Source organism: Lithobates pipiens, unplaced genomic scaffold (genome assembly GCF_037356315.1).
Source record: "Lithobates pipiens isolate NorthernLeopardFrog02 unplaced genomic scaffold, aLitPip1_a1.2 Scaffold_28, whole genome shotgun sequence".
Classification (NCBI taxonomy): Eukaryota; Metazoa; Chordata; class Amphibia; order Anura; family Ranidae; genus Lithobates; species Lithobates pipiens.
Window position 1 is genome coordinate 209,461,392 of NW_027507789.1, and position 19,297 is coordinate 209,480,688.

At 44.8% G+C, this 19,297-nt stretch overlaps 1 protein-coding gene across 1 annotated transcript in view; it reads left to right on the forward strand.

Annotated features, from left to right (window-relative positions):
* Positions 1-3,252: 3,252 nt before the first annotated feature.
* Positions 3,253-19,297, forward strand: part of HELZ2 (helicase with zinc finger 2) — a 100,277-nt gene continuing 84,232 nt past the window's right edge. Inside the window, exons 1-3 of the mRNA XM_077460425.1 lie at positions 3,253-3,398; positions 8,294-9,248; positions 13,042-13,225. Of these exons, the coding sequence (XP_077316551.1) occupies positions 8,302-9,248; positions 13,042-13,225 (1,131 nt within the window). The 5' untranslated portion in view covers positions 3,253-3,398; positions 8,294-8,301. The remainder of the gene's footprint in view (positions 3,399-8,293; positions 9,249-13,041; positions 13,226-19,297) is intronic.

Sequence of the window (19,297 nt, forward strand, 5' to 3'; positions counted from 1 at the left end):
ATTATGGATTTAGTGACAATTATTGATCATTTATAAAAAAATATGAAAAACTGCGCTAAAGAACATCTGAGAAATTAAAAATAAAGCAGTAATTCTATGTGCAGCACACACAATACTGGAAAAATTGCGCTTAACCACTTCCGGACCGCCCACCGTCTTTATATGTCGGCTGTTTGAAGAGGACTATCGTTGTTATGGCAGCAGCTAGCTGCCATAACCCCGGTATCCTCTTCTTCAGTGAACGGTCCGGTTTAAGATAAAAGTGGTCTCTGCGGCGGATTCGCTGCAAGATCACTTTTATGGGCGGCGGGAGAGGCCCCCCTCCCGCTGCGCTCCGGTGCCCTCTGCCGCATACCGGAGCCATTGGCAATCGGTAAGGCGGAGGCAATCGGGTCCTTCTTGCGGCCTGACATGGAGACGAGTGAGGGGAAGATGGCCGCAGGGTAAAATAAATGCAAAAAAAACATTTTTAAACGCGCCCCGTCCCGACGTGCTTGCATGCAGAAGCGAACGCATACGTGAGTAGCGCCCGCGTATGAAACCTGTGTTCAAACCACACATGTGAGGTATTGTCGCGTTTGGTAGAGTGAGAGCAATAATTCTACCCCTAGACCTCCTCTGAAACGTAAAACATGCAACCCGTAGAATTTTTTTAAATGTCGCCTATGGAAATTTTTTAAGGGTAAAAGTTTGTCGCCATTCCACGAGCAGGCGCAATTTTGAAGCGTGACATGTTGGGTATCAATTTACTCGGCGTAACATTATCTTTCAAAAATTGGGCTAACTTTACTGTTGTCTTATTTTTTCATCCAAAAAAGTGTATTTTTTCCAAAACAAGTGCGCTTGTAAGATCGCTGCACAAGTACAGTGTGACAGAAAGTATTGCAACGACCGCCATTTTATTCTCTAGGGCAGGGATATGCAATTAGCGGACCTCCAGCTGTTGCAGAACTACAACTCCCATGAGGCATAGCAAGACTCGTGACACAAGCATGACACCCAGAGGCAGAGGCATGATGGGACTTGTAGTTTTACAACAGCTGGAGGTCCGGTAATTGCTTATCCCTGCTCTAGGGTGTTAGAAAATTTTTTTTTATAATGTTTGGGGGTTCTAAGTAATTTTATAGCAAAAAAAATAAAATGTTTTTAACTTGTAAACAACAAATCTCAGAAAGAGGTTCGGTCCTTAACCGCTTCCCGACCGGCGTGCGATGATGTACGTTGGCAGAATGGCATGGACAGGCTAATGGGCGTACAGGTACGTCCCTTTGAATTTGCTGCCGTGCCATCGGGACCCCCGTGAGTCCGACCGCGGGTCCCGCAGGCTCGATCGCCGCGGGGATACCCGTGATCGTCTCACGGGGAGGAAGAAGCATTCTGCCTAGCAACAGGTGACACTGACCTCTGCTCCCTGTGATTGGAGCAGAGATCGGTGAGCTGTAAAACACAGTCACGCCCCCCACAGTTAGAAACACTCCCCAGGACACACTTAACCCTTACACTGCCACCTCCCGATTAACCCCTTCACTGCCAGTGTCATTTACACAGGAATCACTGCATTTGTATAGCACTGATTGCTATATAAATGACAGTGGTCCCAAAAATGTGTCAAAAATGTCCGATGTGTCCGCCATAGTGTCGCAGTCACAATAAAAATCGCTGATCGCCGCCATTACTAATAAAAAAAAATATTAATAAAAATGGCATAAAACTATCCCCTATTTTGTAAACGCTATAACTTTTGCGCAAACCAATCAATAATCGCTAATTGTGATTTTTTTTTTTACTAAAAAATATGTAGAAGAATACGTATCGGCCTAAACTGAGGATAAAAAAAAAATTATATTTTTTTGGTGATATTTATTATAGCAAAAAGTACAAAATAATTTTTTTTTTTCAAAATTGTCGCTCTTTTTTTGTTTATTGCGCAAAAAATAAAAACCGCAGAGGTGATGAAATACCACCAAAAGAAAGCTCTATATGTGGGGAAAAAAGGATATCAATTTTGTTTGGGTGGAACATTGCAGGACCGCGCAATTGTCAGCTAAATCGACGCAGTGCCGAATCGCAAAAAAATGGCCTGGTCATTCAGCAGCCAAATCTTCCGGGGGGTGAAGTGGTTAACTGGCATTTACTCATACTAATAATATAACTCAGCTTGAGGCATATTCTGTCGCACTGAGCTTTGTTTGTTGATGTGGGCAATTCGAGAATATATTTTGCAAGCTTAAAGCATGAAGAATATTGACACTGGCCGCTTGCTTCGGGTGCGTGTTTCAGTGCACAGCCTCAGTCTGCAGAGTACTTGGCACAGTGTAAAGCCGCCATTACTAGTATAAAAAAAAAAAATTATTAATAAAAATACATAAAACTATCCCCTATTTTGTAAATGCTATAACTTTTGCGCCAACCAATCAATAATCGCTTATTGCAATTTTTTTTTTTTTTTACTAAAAATATGTAGAAGAATACGTATCCGCCTAAACTTGTTTATAACGCAAAAAATAAAAACCGCAGAGGTGATGAAATACCACCAAAAGAAAGCTCTATTTGTGGGGGGGGGAAATACTTATCGGCTTAAAATGAGGATAAAAAAAAATTTATATCTTTTTTGGTGATATTTATTATAGCAAAAAGTACAAAATAATGCGTTTTTTTTTTTTTTCAAAATTGTCGCTCTTTTTTTTGTTTATAACGCAAAAAATAAAAACCGCAGAGGTGATGAAATACCACCAAAAGAAAGCTCTATTTGTGGGGGGGAAAAAAGGACGTCGAATTTTGTTTGGGAGCCACGTCGCACGACCGCGCAAATTGTCAGTTAAAGCGACGCAGTGCCGAATCGCAAAAAAGTGCTCTGGTCTTAAGCCAGCAATATGGTCCGGGGCTGAAAGTGGTTAATAAACACTGATCATTTATAATTTATAAAAAAAATAAAATATCTATATATATATATATATATATATATATATATATATATATATATATATATATATATATATATATATATATATATTATTATTATTTTTTTTTGCAGGAGGCAGTGCAATTGGTGGGTTTAGTTTGGCTACGTAAGGGGTTAATCGGCACGCTGTACTCCTGTGCGAATGAGGCCTCGCACTTCCGTTAGCACCACCGTAAACCCTGCCCATCCAGCCACCTCGCCCTATCCTCTCTCTGCTCTCTCTGAGCATCACTCGCCTGGCTGACAACTTGCAATGAAAGAGGTGGGGCTCTGTTGACATCAGAGCTTGTAAACAGCTACTGAGTGAAACGAAACTGTAAGAGACAGAAACTCACATAATGAGCAAAGCGGTCACGAAGCATACACACATAGAAGAGGCAGAGAGTTCTTTTGGATGCTATCGTCCCCAGGCAACGTGAGCCTCCTGTCTTCTTTGGTAAGAATTCATTGTGTGATCCTTTAAATATGTGTTATAAGCTTTGTTGCTTTCTGCAGGAACAATACAGCAATCCTCGCGTCCCTTTACACCAGGGACAGCCCCAAGTTTCACAGCTGGTCACCAGAAACTTCCCCCTTTTTTTTTTTTTTTTTTTTATACAACCGTCTTAAAAGAACAATACATATGAATTACAAAATCATATTAAAACAAGTTAAAATAATTTAAAATATATATATGTCAAGAGTTGTGCAGTGTGACGAGCTATCTTTATAATTCCGAGGAGAGGGTGAAGGTCTGTTCGCCTTCAAAACACCTTCTTTTTTTTTTTTTTACTGTTTTTTCTTTTTTTTTTTATGTTTGTTTTAACTATTTAATAATCTTTACTAATTCTTTTTTGAGTACCATAAGGAATCTTAAAGCTTAAAGTGGAGGGCCACCCTGAAAAAAAAAAAAAATATTAAAAATTACAAAAAAATCAAAAAAAAAAAAAAATGAAAAACATTTTTTTTTTTTTACTTACCAGAAGTGCCTGTTGCTAGGCACATAATTCTAATCTTCCTCTTCCTCCTCCGCGGAGATCTTCTGTCTTCTCTCCTCCGTGCGGCGTCTTCTGGGTAATGGGTCGCGCTGTGTTCTGGGAACTGTGTGTTCCAGAACACAGCGCGTCCCATTCACAAAGCGCTGCGTGACTCGCGCATGCGCAGTAGGAAACGGGCAGTGAAGCCGTAAGGCTCCACTGCCTGTTTCCCTTACAAGGAATGGCGACGCCGGGACCCGAGAGCCGAGGGACAGGTCGGCCTCGGGCGGCCGACATCGCGGGCGCCCTGGACAGGTAAGTGGGCTGATTAAGTCCGCAGCTGCAGTGTTTGCAGCTGCTGACTTTATTTTTTTTTTTTTAAACGGCCCTCCTCTTTAACTCCTGGCAAATGCCCAAATACACATAAAAAAACATACACTCACCAGACACTTTATTAGGTAAACCTTGCTAGTACCTGGTTGGACCCCCTTTTGCCTTCAGAATTGCCTTCATCCTTGGTGGCATAGATTCAACAAGGTGTTGGAAACGTTCCTCGGAAATTTCCGTCCTTAGTAACATGATGGCATCACGCAGTTGCTGCAGATTTGTCGGCTTCACAACCATGATGCAAATTTCCCATTCCACCACATCCCGAAGGTGCTCTGTTGGATTGAGATCTGGTGAGTGTGGAGGCCTTTGGAGTGCAGTGACCTCATTGTTCAGTGGTGACTCTGGTGAGATCTGTTCACCTTCAAAACACCTTTTTTTTTTCTTGTTTTTTCTTTTTTTTTTTTATGTTTTAACTATTTAATAATCTTTACTAATTATTTTTTGAGTACCATAAGGAATCTTAAAGTGGTTGTGGTTGTAAACCCTTACAACCAACTTTGACCTACAGGTAAGCCTAGATTAAGGCTACACGGTTTGCCGAAAGATAGGCACCACTGTCTACGGCGCATGTGCCGTAGACAGCGGCACGCAGGCACACTGAGCGTCCCGTGGTCAACGGCGATATGCCGCGAGTGGCGGCTCCCGTGCGCATGCGCGGGAGTGACGTCATCGCGGCTTCGCCGAATGACAGCGGCAGAGCGGCGAGACCCACCGAGAAGATGGATGCGGCGGACTACAGGGGACATCGGTGACTTCGCTGGCTCCTGTGTCAGGTAAGTGACACATAATGGACTTCTATGCGATGCACAGTAGTCCGTTATGCTTTGCCTTTGCAGGGAATGTAAGAGGAAGTAACACCCATCAGGGTTTACTTCCTCTTTAAAGCTTAACTCCTGGTAAATACCCAAATACACATAAAAAACATACACTCACCAGAGTCTTTATTAGATAAACCTTGTTAGTACCTGGTTGGACCCCCTTTTGCCTTCAGAATTGCTGGTGAGTGTGGAGGCCTTTGGAGTGCAGTGACCTCATTGTCCAGTGGTGAGATGATCGGAGCTTTGTGACATTGGGGGTTATTTACTAAAGGAAAATCCACTTTGCACTGCAAGTGCACCTGAAAGTGCACTGAAAATGCTCTTGGAAGTAAAGTCGCTGTAGATCCGAGGGGGACAAGCAAGGAAAATAAAAAACAGCATTTTTAGCTTGCACATGATTGGATGATAAGATCAGCAGAGCTTCCCCTCATTTCAGATAATTTCAGATAGCCCCAGGGATTTTGAGGTATAACCAGACCATACAAAAGTATAAAAAAAAGTCTTTATTTGAGGTTTCTCTTAAAATATTTGATCCGGTGATACAAGGCAGGATGGATCCATGCTTTCATGTTGTTTACACCAACTTCTGACCCCACTATCTGAATGTCGCAGCTGAAATCCAGACTCATCAGATCAGGCAACGTTTTTCCAATCTTCTATTGTCCAATTTTGGTGACCCTGTGCGAATTGTAGCCTCAGTTTCCTGTTCTTAGCTGACAAGAGTGGCGCCCGGTGTGGTTCTGTGCTGCTGTAGCCCATATGCTTCAAGTTCGGATGTGTTGTGCGTTCCGAGACGGTATTCTGCACACCTTGGGTGTAACGAGCGGTTATTTGAGTTACCGTTGCCTTATTATCATCTCCAACCAGTCTGCCCATTCTCCTATGACCTCTGAGATTAACAAGGCCTTTTTTTTCTCCACACAACTCACTGGATATTTTCTCTTTTTCCCCACCATTCTCTGTAGCCCTTAGAAATGGTTGTGTGTGACAATCCCAGGAGATCAGCAGTTATTGAAATACTCAGACCAGCCTGTCTGGCACCAACAACCATGCCACGCTCAAAGTCACTTAAATCCCCTTTCTTCCCCATTCTGATGCTTGGTTTGAACTTCAACAAGTTATCTTCACCACGTCTAGAAGCCTAAATGCATTGAGTTGCTGCCATGTGATTGGCTGATTAGTAATTTGTGTTACCAAGCAATTGAACAGGTGTACCTAATATTGTGGCTGGAGAGTGTATATGGATGCTGTTTTACTGAACAAAAGATTTGTATTTTTGTCCATCCAGTACTGGGATTTGTTCAGCTCCATAGCACACCCTTGTGGTTTTTTTTGTTTTTGTTTTGTTTTTTTGCTGTAGGTAAAGAGGAACTCCCCCCTCCCTTCCCCCCCATCCCTAATCTGTAAACCTGTATACATGAATAGGGGAGAAAGAAACCAATCACACTGTATCCTTTGACTTTTTCTTCATACTTTCCTATTGTGGTGCCTGGGTCCCCAATTGGCACGCTGCCATTTAAAAGAGTCATGAGATGATGTCATGCATGATGATGTCGTGCCATAACCCTGTGAAGACAGGGTTATGGAACCTCCGCCTTCAAGAAAACCAGGAAGTAGAAGGAAAAAAATGTAAGTTAAATAAATAAATAAAGGTCTTTAGGCAACTTCACTTCAACAAGCAGAGATAAATGCTGATGCAAGATTTTGAGAAAGGAGGGGGGTCCACTTTAGGTTAAACTTATATGGCCCTTTCCTAGTCTGTGACTGAACGGTGAAAGGAGAAGTAGCAGACTGATAAGCTCATCTCTCTGTTACTTTGCTTTCTCCTTCTATCAGCATGCTTCTTATTAGAACATAAGGGCAACAGCCCGCCTGACTGTCTCTTTCTATCAGCATGCTTCTTATTAGAACATAAGGGCAACAGCCCGCCTGACTGTCTCTTTCTATCAGCATGCTTCTTATTAGAACATAAGGGCAACAGCCCGCCTGACTGTCTCTTTCTATCAGCATGCTTCTTATTAGAACATAAGGGCAACAGCCCGCCTGACTGTCTCTTTTCCTAGTCTGAGCTCTACTGGTACAGGTTTCGATTAATGAGTACAGAGCTGCAAAAATGGGTTTATTTTTTTTTGTTATCTGCCTGGAGTTCAGCATTTACTACCTCTACTTTTGTATTTGCCAGCATGTGCAGTAACCCTAATGCCGCGTACACACAGGCGGACTGTATGGCCTACTTAGTCCGTCGAAACACATTTCAGCGGACAGTCCGCTCGTGTGTGGGCTTCAGCGGACTTTTTCAGCGTGCAGTCTGGCGTACTAAGTATTTCGGATTTTTCGAAATTCTGTCCGTCGTACTTTGGTTTCAGCGGACAATCCGCTCGTCAGTAGGCTAGTTCGACGGACTAAGAATGGCGCATGCTCAGAAAGGATTTACACGGCGGAAAGGTTGCATTGCTGTGTATTGGACGTCCTATTTCTAGTCCCGTCGTACGTGCTGTACACGTCATCGCGCAAGCTTTCGACGGACTGTTTGTGCATCCGTGTGTGGTCAAGTCCGTCCATTCGAAAGTATGACGGACTGTCCGTCGGATTGTATGACGGACTAAGTAGGCCATACAGTCCGCCCGTGTGTACGCGGCCTTACTCCAACTAACATCCTAGATCAGGGTTTCTCAACTAGGGCTCCTCCAGTGGTTGCTAGGGGTTCCTTGAGAAATTCGCAATTTCTGCCTCTCAGATAAGTTCCAACTGCCACCATTGATCTTTTTAGCTATTTGTAAGGGGGGTAATTCTTCCCAGTGTTCACAAGCGTAAGGAACATTCTTCCCACTGACCATCACACTAATATATCATGAGTCGTAGATATAGTCATTTTTAGCAGGGGTTCCCTGAGACCAGAAAGTTATATCAAGGGTTCCTCTGTGTTGAAAAGGTTGAGAAAGGCTGACCAGGCATGAGCAGGGCCCTTCGATGTCCTTTTGAGGAAAAGAGGGTGATTCTTTAGACCTCGGTGCTGGGTGGCTGGATTCTCTTTAGTATCTAGTCAATGTGAACTTAAAAGTCCTAATGGTCCATGCTAGGGGACTTGTGATTTTAGTATACTGTATGTCATTATAATCAGTCCTGCTTTTCTGATTTCTAATTTTTCATTTATACTGTTGCTGAAGGCTTAGCCATGGGGCAATTTGCGCCATTGGTTCCACCAGATGTGACGCCACTTCTAGCAACTGTGGAGCTCCGCCTGGCATGCGCCAAGTGCAGCAAGAGGCTTTATGAGATCACCTACACCTATAACCCTGTCCATCACAGCTGCAATGCCAACCTGCTTCTTTCAAGGTCAAAGAATGCTAAAGAAGTCAATGAATGGCACGAGGTAAGGCGTCGCCCTGCTTACCCAGTGCCAGCACGTTATGCCATCTGCTGGCACTACCGGCCCACCAAAGGTTGCATCCTGCACTACCAAAAGTGCAATTTTGCTTGGACTGAGGAAGAAGTTCATATCTGGTCTTTTGAGAAGCACCATAATCTAGAGAGGAGCCACCTGCAATCAATTCTACTAAATAAGCCCATTGCAGGTGCTAGCCTCAAGGAACTTAGTAGCTGGGAAGATATCTTAGGTGAGTTTGGAGGACGCTTTCAGTATATCTGTGAACAGTGTTTTTATCAAAGTCCTCGGAAGGTCACTCTTACCAGCTTGTGCCAATCCCACCCTCGCCCGGTGCCTCTTCTCGCTCACATCGTTACCGATAATGACAGGAAACAATGCAACGCCATCCGACCCGTTCCTTATGTGCCCCATGTTCAACTGTGTGCCCACAGCTCCAGGGGTCTCCTGTGTCGAGAGGAAACTGGGCACTGCCCCAAAGCACACAGCGAGGTTGAGCTTGCGGTGTGGAAAATAGAGTTGAAATATGGCCTCAAACGGAGTCTTATACAGGAGGATGGTGGAGAGGACATAGGTTTCTACTGCCGCCTCTGCTTGGTTAGGGCAAGCACTCAAGAAAGTTTTGAAGCACACTGCTCTTCACTGGAACACGAGCGCATGCTTAAGGCAGATTCGTCACCACTGTGGAATCACCGTGACCCACCAGATGGCATGAAAAGGTTCCTTCTCTGTGAAAAGTAAGTACGCATGTCCACCTAAAACTGATAGATCATTGTTTGCTAGATTTCCAAGAGTAAAACCATATCCAAATCAAGAAAGCAGCCTAGGGTGACAACCATGGTTCCCCCCAAGGATATAGTACAGTGAATGAGTGTGATTTCATCCTAGGACTAGAAGTGTGTTGTCTACAGGATTACTGGGTAAAATTATGAAGAAAATGGTGTGAAAAGAAAAGAAAATTAATGCACCCAGCACATCTAAGCCCCTGTACACACGGTCGGAGATTCCGACAACCAAATCCGTTGGATTTTGTCCGTTGGATCTTGTCCGAAACTGTTGCATACACACGGTCTGACAAAGTTGTCGAAAAATCCGATCTTTCAGAACGTGATGACGTAATTTCGTTACGATGGGACTACATTCAGGCTAGTAGCCAATAGCTTTGATGTGGGAATTTGATCTGAGCATGCGTGGCACTTTGTCAGATCGGAATTCTCTATACATGATCGGAGTATGTCCTATCGGACCAGTTTGTCGGAAAATATTTCCAGCAAGTTGGAAAATTTGGTCCGATGGATATTCCGACGGAAACAGTCCGATGCATACCACACACAGTCGGATTATCCGACAAAACGGCCCGATAGGACACATTCCGACAGAATCTCCGACCGTGTGTACAAGGGCTAAGAACTGGTAAGCTGCAATATATTAAAGTGTATCTAACCCAAAAACAACAATGTAATATATTGCAGCTTATCAGTCCTTAGATGTAGTGACTACATTGTTTTTTTAGGCTTTTTTTCCTTTATTTTTAGATGGAAATTCCGGCAGTGACACATTTGCTGCCCTAGAAAAACAAAACTTACTCAACTTTATGTATCAGGAGAACAGAAACATAGCATTGAAGGGCGTGGTTCTGTAGTTCCCAGAGAACATTTCAACTGATAGGAGTCAGCACAAGCAGAGAGCATAGGAAGTTATCATCTCACAAAATTTATGATACTTGAATTTATCAGACAGATACACCATATTACCAAAAGTATTGGGACACCTGCCTTTACACACACATAAACTTTAATGGCATCCCAGTCTTAGTCCATAGGGTTCAATATTGAGTTGGCCCACCCTTTGTTTCAATTATTTTTATTAAATTATTATACACACATTCCATTTCAATTCATTTCAAAACCATATAACTATATATAAGCATATACAAAACATTCATAATAAAGCATAAAACACAATCGACACAAACATGGATCTATCTCATAATATACTCCAACATGTTAGAGATATTCCACTGTCTCCCGTCGTTTAGTCGCGCCTCGCCTCCCCCCCCCCCGCAAAATAAAAAAAACACACAAAGGTGTTGTCCTTTATCCTTGTTATGCTTGTGAACAGTGCCCTAGTCCCCTACCTATAGCGTTAACCCAACAGAATGACTTTGGGATGAATTTGAGTGGAGACTGTGAATCAGGTCTTCTCGTTCACATCAGTGCCTGACCTCACAAATGTGCTTCTTGAAGAATGTTAAAACATTCCCATAGACGCACTCTTAAACCTTGCGGACAGCCTTCCCAGAAGAGTTGAAGCTGTTATAGCTGCAAAGGGTGGGCCAACTCAATGTTGAACCCTACGGACTAAGACTGGGATGTCATTAAAGTTCATGTTTGTGTAAAGGCAGGCGTCCCAATACTTTTGGTAATCTAGTGTATGTACATTCTCAACCAGGGATCAGTTCCTACTGAAGCCAGTGCTCTTTTTAGCTATCTGTAGGGGGAAATTCTTCCCCAAGACCACAGATGTAAGGAAGACTCTTCCACTGACCATCACACCAATGTATCATGAGTTTTAGATATAGCCATTTTTAACAGGGGCTCCCTGAGACCGAAAGGTTATTTCAAGGGTTCCTCCATGTTGAAAAGGTTGAGAAAGTCTGATCTAGTGTATATAAAAAAAAGGTTTTCAGTGGTGTATTTAAAGCCTAAAGCTGTCCACACATAAATATATTGTTTTTTGTTCAACCAGCGAGGTGAAAAAAAAAAAAAGGACTCTATTCCAGCATCCACACGCTTGAGGTGGATGGGGGGAATCTTTCCCGCTAAGCTATTGTAGTCTGTTAGCAGTAGGTAGATCGACTTTTATACAACCACCCTGCCCATACATGGATCAAACTTGGATCTATTAATGGCCGGCCTAAGTTTAACTAAAACTAAAAATAGAAGAATCTGACAAATGACAGTCAATATGATGTGTCCTTTGTCCTGTTTCTTCTGCTTTCAGCAGAAATCTTGCTGTGTCCTGTGGAAGGTGGGGAATAGGAAATAGGGGGTAGGTCACAGCAAGATATCAACTGAAAGCAGAACTGGGACAAGGGTCATATCATACTAACGTTAATGTCTTTTGTGCTGATTGTTCTGTTTTTAGGGGGTTGTAAACCCTCGTGTTTTTTCACCTTAGTGCATCCTATGCATTAAGGTGAAAAAACTTCTGACACTGACCACCCCCCCGTTTTACTCACCTGAGCCCGTTCGTTCTCTTGGTGGAGATGCACTGTGCCTCTCTGCTGGGGGTTCTCGGCTCTTGATTGGATAGATTGATAGCAGCGCAGCCATTGGTTCCCGCTGCTGTCAAGCAAATCCAATGAAGCTGGGAGGGCGACATTCTGTGTCTATAGATGCAAATGATGGACTTGGGAGCGTGCCCGCAAGGTAAACCCCCGGGAGAGCGCTTCTCTTAGGGCAGTGATGGCGAACCTATGGCACGTTCTCTAATCCCCCCACCCCTAACCCCTGGCACGGCGAAGCTGCAGGGGTGAGAAGTGCAGCAAAGCTGTGACAAGGGGAGAAGAGAGCGCAGACTGTTAGTGTATTTCCCCTGCCCACCCCCTTCTTCTGTCAAGCAGTGCTGGACAGGGACAGAGCGGCGCTTGCAGAGATTGCCGCCCACTTTGATTCCTCCTGCCTCCCCATTGGCTGCAGCCAGAGACCAAGGAGGAGCCAGGACAAGTGCACCAAGGGACATGTAGTCCTGGAAGACTATGGGTCCATTTTAATGTCCAGCCCAGCATCACCACCCAGAGAGAGAGACAGAGGAGTCATTGCTACAAGGGAGAAAGACTGGACCAGCAGGCTGTGAGCCAGGGTACAGAGCCGCTGCGAGGACACCGCCCCTGCAGTGCCAGTTGCGGGTGTCGCCAGGGGCAGCCAAGAGTGAGAGGACATCTGTGTGGATGAAGCGTTGTTGCTGTGTCCCTGGGATTGGTGGGAGGCCCTTGCGGCGATTATCTGTGGCTGTTACGAAATGAAAAAAAAAAAAGTTGGTTTTGTATCGCAGTTTGGGCACTCGGACTCAAACAGGTTCGCCATCACTGTCCTAGGGGGTTTACCAATGCGGGCAAGAGCCGCGAACATCACGCAAAACGAACTGCACAGTAGAGGTAAACAAGGGTTTACAACCCCTTTAAATGCACGCTGATGCATTTTTGCTGTGATTTTACCTAGCTAAAGCGCAATAAAAATATTTCCCCTTAAATCCTATGGGACTCTTCACATCAGTGTGCTGAGGGTGTGGTATGTTTCGAAAAGCCCTGCATGCTGCATCTGTGATGTGCTTCTTAAAAGTGCACCAAAAACACACATTTCCCCATTGAAATGAATGGAAAATGCATCAAAAATGTACTGCAGTTTCGTTTTTGGTGTGTTTTTTTTTGTAGTAACCACTCTTTTTATGTTACTAATGTGCATATAACATACTATGTATCTGAGTTTATAAGTCATTTTTCTACTGACTCATTTTTTTTTTATAAAGCCCATCACAGTGCATCTATGGGGAGGGTTGTGGGAATGCCCACAGCCAGGAAGAACTGGAGGAATGGATCCTAAGGGTGAAAATAAGCAGACGGAACAGGCAGGTGGTAGAGGAAGAAGGTCTGCTATCTTACCGGGACCGACTACTACAAGAATGTCAGCACAGCAGTATTGACATGCCGGTGGTAAGTAAACACATAAGGAGGTGGTCTTCTATGATCTCTTCATCTTACTACAAAAAAATGACGTAGGGGTCCCCCACAAAGTCCATATCAGACCCTTATCCAAACACATAACCTGGCCGGTCAGGAAAGGGGGTGGGGAATGAGCGAGCGCCCCCTCCTGAGCCGTACCAGGCCGCGTGCCCTCAACATGTGGGGGTGCTTTGGGGAAAGGGGGGCCCTGCAGCCCCCCACCCCAAAGAACCTTGTCCCCATGTTGATAAGGACAAGGGCCTCTTCCCGGCAACCCTGGCCATTGGTTGTCGGGGTCTGCGGGCGGGGGGCTTATGGGAATCCGGGAGCCCCTTTAATAAGGGGAAGAAGAAGAGAAGAAGGCAGCGGCGACAGAAGACTGGGCCAACGCTAGTAAAAGAGCTATAAGAAGATAGCGGAGGCCCGGCAGAAGAACCGAAGAGGGGGACAAGACCCCCGAAGAGGGGGACAAGACACCGAAGTGGGAAAGCCGGGCTCCTCCACTAGTAAAAAAGCTAGCAAAAGAGCAGAAGATAGCGGAGGAGTCCGGCGAGAAGACCCCCCCAAAGCACCCCCCCATGTTGAGGGCACGTGGCCTGGTACAGCTCAGAAAGGGGGGGCGCTCGCTTGTTCCCACCCCCTTTCCTGACTGGCCAGGCTACGTGCTCGGATAAGGGTCTGATATGGACTTTGGGGGGACCCTCACGCCATTTTTTTGGCGTAGGGCTTCCCCTTTAAGTCCATACCAGGTGATGGGGCCAGCGACGTGTCAATCTCGCCGATAAAGGCAGCAACATTGACTTCCTTCACTAGTCCCGTCTACCTGGAGCCATGTTAAAAATGAATGGATTTTTCTCGGTGTGTAGGCAAGTCCATTAATTTCAAAAGTCCAGCGGACTAGCACACAGACGGGCGGATTGTCCGCCTGACTGCCGAGTCAGGCAGAAATTTTGAGTCAAAACTCCTTTCTAAGCCCGCCAGACTTTTGGGAACAAGTCCGCCAGATAGTCCAATCGTGTGTACGCGGCATCGGAGACACTTGATTCCCGAGTGTCTCTGAGCATCTCTGAGTGTTTCCGAGTGTCTGCGATGCCCCCGCACCTCTGGCCACATGCTGTACTGCATGCACTGGCACTGGAACGCATTATCTGAGTTTCCATAGATTCCTTGTCAGAAACCATGAAATCAGACCGAGACAGAAGTACAGTTATATCACACTTGTTTAATAATAAAAGTAAGCCAGAAGTAAGGGATGAATGTTGTGGAACAGCAAGCGGGATCTGGAGTCAGAAGGGATGTCTTTAAACAGGAATGCAGGCGATTGTCTCTTGTCATGTTGACCAAGGTGAAGGCAGAGATCCTCTGGACTGGATAGCTTAAGTAGGCAGGACCGACGAGCAGGATATCATCAACAGCTGAGTAACTGTGGAGAGATAGGAGCTGGCAATTAGCCAACAGCTGAGCGGGCAGCTCAGAGAAGGAAGAGCTGAGCCCAGCCCTGACATTCCTATGGGAAAACTCGCTTTGACATACAAGTGCTTTTGATTACAAGCATGCTTCTGGAACTAATTATGCTCATAATCCAAGGTACTACTGTATTCACTCTTGTCTTGGTGGCCAAAGCTTCCTTTGTTAACCAATTAAAGGATCCCAAGCTCAGCTTTTAGTTTTTCATAGCTGGTGGATAAGTTAAAGTATAACTAGAGGAAAAACATTTTATTTGGTTTTGGGCAGAGTGAAGAGGGATTAGAACACTTGTCAGTTTTTTCGCCAGTGTCTAAGGTGTTGGTCACCTTAGACCAAGTAAAATGTGCTGTGCTGAGCTCCACTAGAGAAATCCTTGCTGGGGCAAGCCATGCAGCCAGATCCATTCAAAGTGTCTTTTTTGTCTAATTGAATGGTACCCGGGCCTTGTATCTGAACAGACTAGGTTTTGCCTGTAAATGCTTCTCTTTTTTAGAGAGCTGGACCCCGAGATCCAGTACTTTTGGCCATAAAGTTTTACTGGCGGTGGTGCTATTACAGGTCCAGGATTGTGGGTTTCCCCGAGAGTCCCCGGCTCCTGAAAATTTGTTAACGGAACCCACCTTGAAGGGTGAAGATTGGGTCTGTTGGTTTTACCACAGAAAATCCTGCGGTGGGAAAGGTAAGTGGAGTTTTCTAAGAAATTTCAGAATTTTCTTATGAATGTCTCCTTTAAGTTAGTAAATGTTGTCATGCTTATGTATCACCACTGGGGGCTGTATAGAGCACATACCTTCTCATGCTTCCTCAGAGAGCTCACGTTGTGTCTGGAACAGCAGCTTCCTTTCCTCCAGCTAGCAGCAGACCTCCGGTAAGTCTGGAGGGGTTTTCCTCCCTACCAGATGCCCCCCACCTGTGCTGTTTTCCCCCCTCTTCATGAGGAAGAAGTGCCAAGAGGAAAAAAAAATCAGAAGCTAGCACGGGAACGCTCTTTTTTTTTTTTTAAAAGAGAGGAGGGTGGCCGCAGGCGACGGAGAGGGGCGGGCCTTAGTGCGGCGTTGGCATCCTCCAATGTCCAGCGTGGGAAAGTGTGTTTTTAAAAGCACCATTGTTACTGCTGCAAGCTGCGGAGGGACACAACAGCAAGAGGGGCATGAAAGAGGCTTGGTGACACAGGCATTCCTTTTGACACATTAACTATTGCATCAGGCTGAGCATTAATAGCAGCGGCAGGGCTGGACTATTGCTCAAGCAGTAAATACGTTCCTTCTGGTAGTACCTCTGCTTTGTGCATCGGGCTATGGTTGGAAGAGGGGGTAAAAGCACCTCGAAAAAGGGCTTTAGAAAGTCTTCTACAGCCACAAGGAAGCCTAGAACCATCTCTAAGAAAATGGCATCCTCCTCTGACAGTGTTTTGGCTGTTCAGAGTGAGCCATCAGGGGCGTCTGGTGTTGCAGCTGCTTTTAGCACTGCAGCCCCTGTATATATTACTGAAGAGGTTTTTTCCAACCATTTTATGCTTGAAACAAAAAATTGATGCCTTAATCATATCCCATAGTGGGACTAAGCATAACAGGTCCCCGTCCATTACCCAGGACCTTCAAACTGAGAAACAAGGGGCGAGAGATGACGCTTTTCTCTCAGGGGACCAGGAAGAAGCTGATGACTCCTCTTCTGAAGAGTCTAATACAGATGGATCAGGTTTACAGGAAAGGTTATTGGTACAATCGCTCACTGAATTGGTCCACTCCACATTTTTCCTGCCAGTAGCGGAGTCAGTCGATGAGCCCACTTCTTGTTTGGGTTGGCTAAAGCCTCCCCAACCTGTTCATGCTTTTCCTATCCATTCATTACTGAAAAAGCTTATGTGTTCTGAGTGGGAACACCCAGATAAACAGTTTTTTCCTCAAAAAAAGTTTTCAACACCTTATCCTATTGAGGAAGAGTTTAATAAGAAATGGGGGATTCCAGCAATTGACACTGCTATATCCTCTGTGAACAAGAGCTTGACTTGTCCTGTAGACAATGCTGAAGGATCCAACAGATAAGAAGTTGGAATTCTTATTTAAAAACAATATTTCTCTGGCAGATTCAGTGGTTCAGCCTGCTCTGGAAGCGATCGGGAAATGTCAGTCCTTAAAAGACCAGTTTAAAGAAGTGCTCAAGATTATTCCTGATAAACAAGCCCAATATTTGGCTGGGATATCAGAGATGTTATGTTTTACAGTAGACGCTATGAAAGATTCTATTCTCCGAGCCTCACGGCTTATGCTGAGGCTGGTACATGTGCATAGAATTCTATGGTTGAAGAATTGGTCAACCAAAGCGCCATGAAAAAAGCTCTTGGCTAGTATTCAGTTTCATGGTGAACGGTTATTTGGAGACGATCTGGATAAATATATCCAAAGAATTTCTAATGGAAAAAGTTCCCTTTTACCAGTTAAGAAGAAATTTAAGCATTTTTCTTTTAAACAAGCTTCTTCTCCAGGGCCAGGAGCAGCTGCCTCCAGGCAGTCACAACAGCCTCCACCGTCAAGTTCAAGAGGTAAACCTCAGAGTCAACCCCAGGGTCAAAAGAGGCCCTGGGGTAGAAAGCCTGAAAAACAAAATACTAAAACCTCCTTATGAAGGGGCTCACTCGAGTGGGAGAAGAACGTTCCCAGAGACCCAGTAAAAAAGTCTCTCTTTCTGGCTTTGGATCATCTCTTGTCTCAAAAAGTGATATTAGTGGTCCCCATGGAAGAGTGAGCATTAGGGTTTTATTCAAACCTTTTAACGGTACCAAACGGGGATGTCAGACCCATTTTAGATCTCAAAATCTAAATTGTTTTTCGAATATCCGCTCTTTTTTTGCATGGAGTCAATCCAATCAGTGGTCTCCATTCTACAAGGTAGAGAACTGCTAGCATCAATCGACATCAAGGATGCTTATCTACATGTACCCATTTTCCCCGCTCATCATAAATTTCTACGCTTCGAGATAGAATCTTCATTTTCAGTTTTTAGCTCTGCCTTTCGGTCTAGCTACTGCACCTCGAGTGTTTACAAAGGTTCTGCCCCCCCCCCCCCTTTAGCCAGATTAAGTGCTCAGGGCATAAGAATTCTGGCTTATTTAGACGATCTACTCTTGATAGATTAGTCAGTAGCCCGCCTAAACCAGTGTTTGGTCACCATAGTCAGCTATCTGGAATTCTCAACCTAGAGAAATCTTCCTTAAAACCATCAAGGAGATTGTAGTACTTAGGCCTGATCATAGATACAGCTCAGAAGAGGGTGTTCTTACCCCAGGCAAAGATCAGTTCCATAGGGGAACTGATTCAGGTGGTCAAAGCAAAGAAGAATCCTTCTATTAAACTTTGCATGAGATTGTTGGGAAAGATGGTAGCTTCATTCAAGGCCATTCCTTATGCGCAGTTTCACTTGAGACTGCTGCAAAACAGTTTCCTGTCAACTTGGAACAAAATGATCCAAGCTCTAGATTTCCAGATGCGTTTATCCCCCAAAGTGCGTTAAAGTCTTAGTTGGTGGTTGATATCCAAGAATCTTCAGAAAGGAAAGTCCTTCCTACCAGTTACCTGGAAGGTGGTGACAACGGATGCCAGCCTTCTGGGGTGGGGAGCAGTCCTGGAAGAAGCATCTGTCCAAGGAAAATGGTCCAAAACAGAAATGACCTTGCCCATCAATATTCTAGAGATTCGGGCAGCGCGCCTGGCCCTGGAGGCCTGGACGCTCAGATTACGAAATTGTCTGGTCAGGATCCAATCCGACAATACCACAACAGTGGCTTATATCAATCACCAAGGGGGCACGAGGAGTCATGTGGCTCAGAGAGAGGTGAATCATATCCTATCCTGGGCAGAAGAAAACATTCTTTCCAGGATTAGAGAATTGGCAGGCGGACTACTTGAGTCGGCAACAGTTGTTCCCGGGAGAATGGTCTCTTCACCCTGTCAGCTTTCTGACAATATGTCAAAGATGGGGAAGTCCGGACGTGGATCTGTTTGCGTCCAGGTTCAACAAAAAGATCGACAACTTTGTGTCAAGGACAAAGGATTCACTGGCATGCGGAACAGATGCCTCCGTTTTTCCATGAGATCAGTTTTCACTGATCTATGCGTTCCCTCCTGTTCTGCTTCTGCGCCTTCTTCGCAGGATCAAGCAGGAAGGGAAGGAGGTGATTCTTGTGGCCCAGGAGATCTTGGTATGCAGAGATTGTAAAGATGGCGATAGGGGATCCAATGACCCTGCCCCTGTGGCCAGACCTTCTCTTGCAAGGTCCAGTATTCCATCCAACCTTACAAACGTTAAATTGATTGGTTTGGCGGATGAGACACACATTCTGAAAGACCGTGGGATGTCAGGTTCAGTAGCTTCTACTTTGATTAATGCTAGGAAGCCGGCCTCCAGAGTCATATATTATAGAGTCTGGAAGGCATATGTCTCCTGGTGTGAATCCAGGGGTTGGCTCCCCAGGAAATATGTCATAGGTAGGATTCCTGAATTTCTACAGATGGGATTAGAAATAAAGCTGGCCGTGAGTACTATCAAAGGCCAGGTGTCAGCCTTATCTGTGTTTTTTCAACGACCACTTGCTTCACA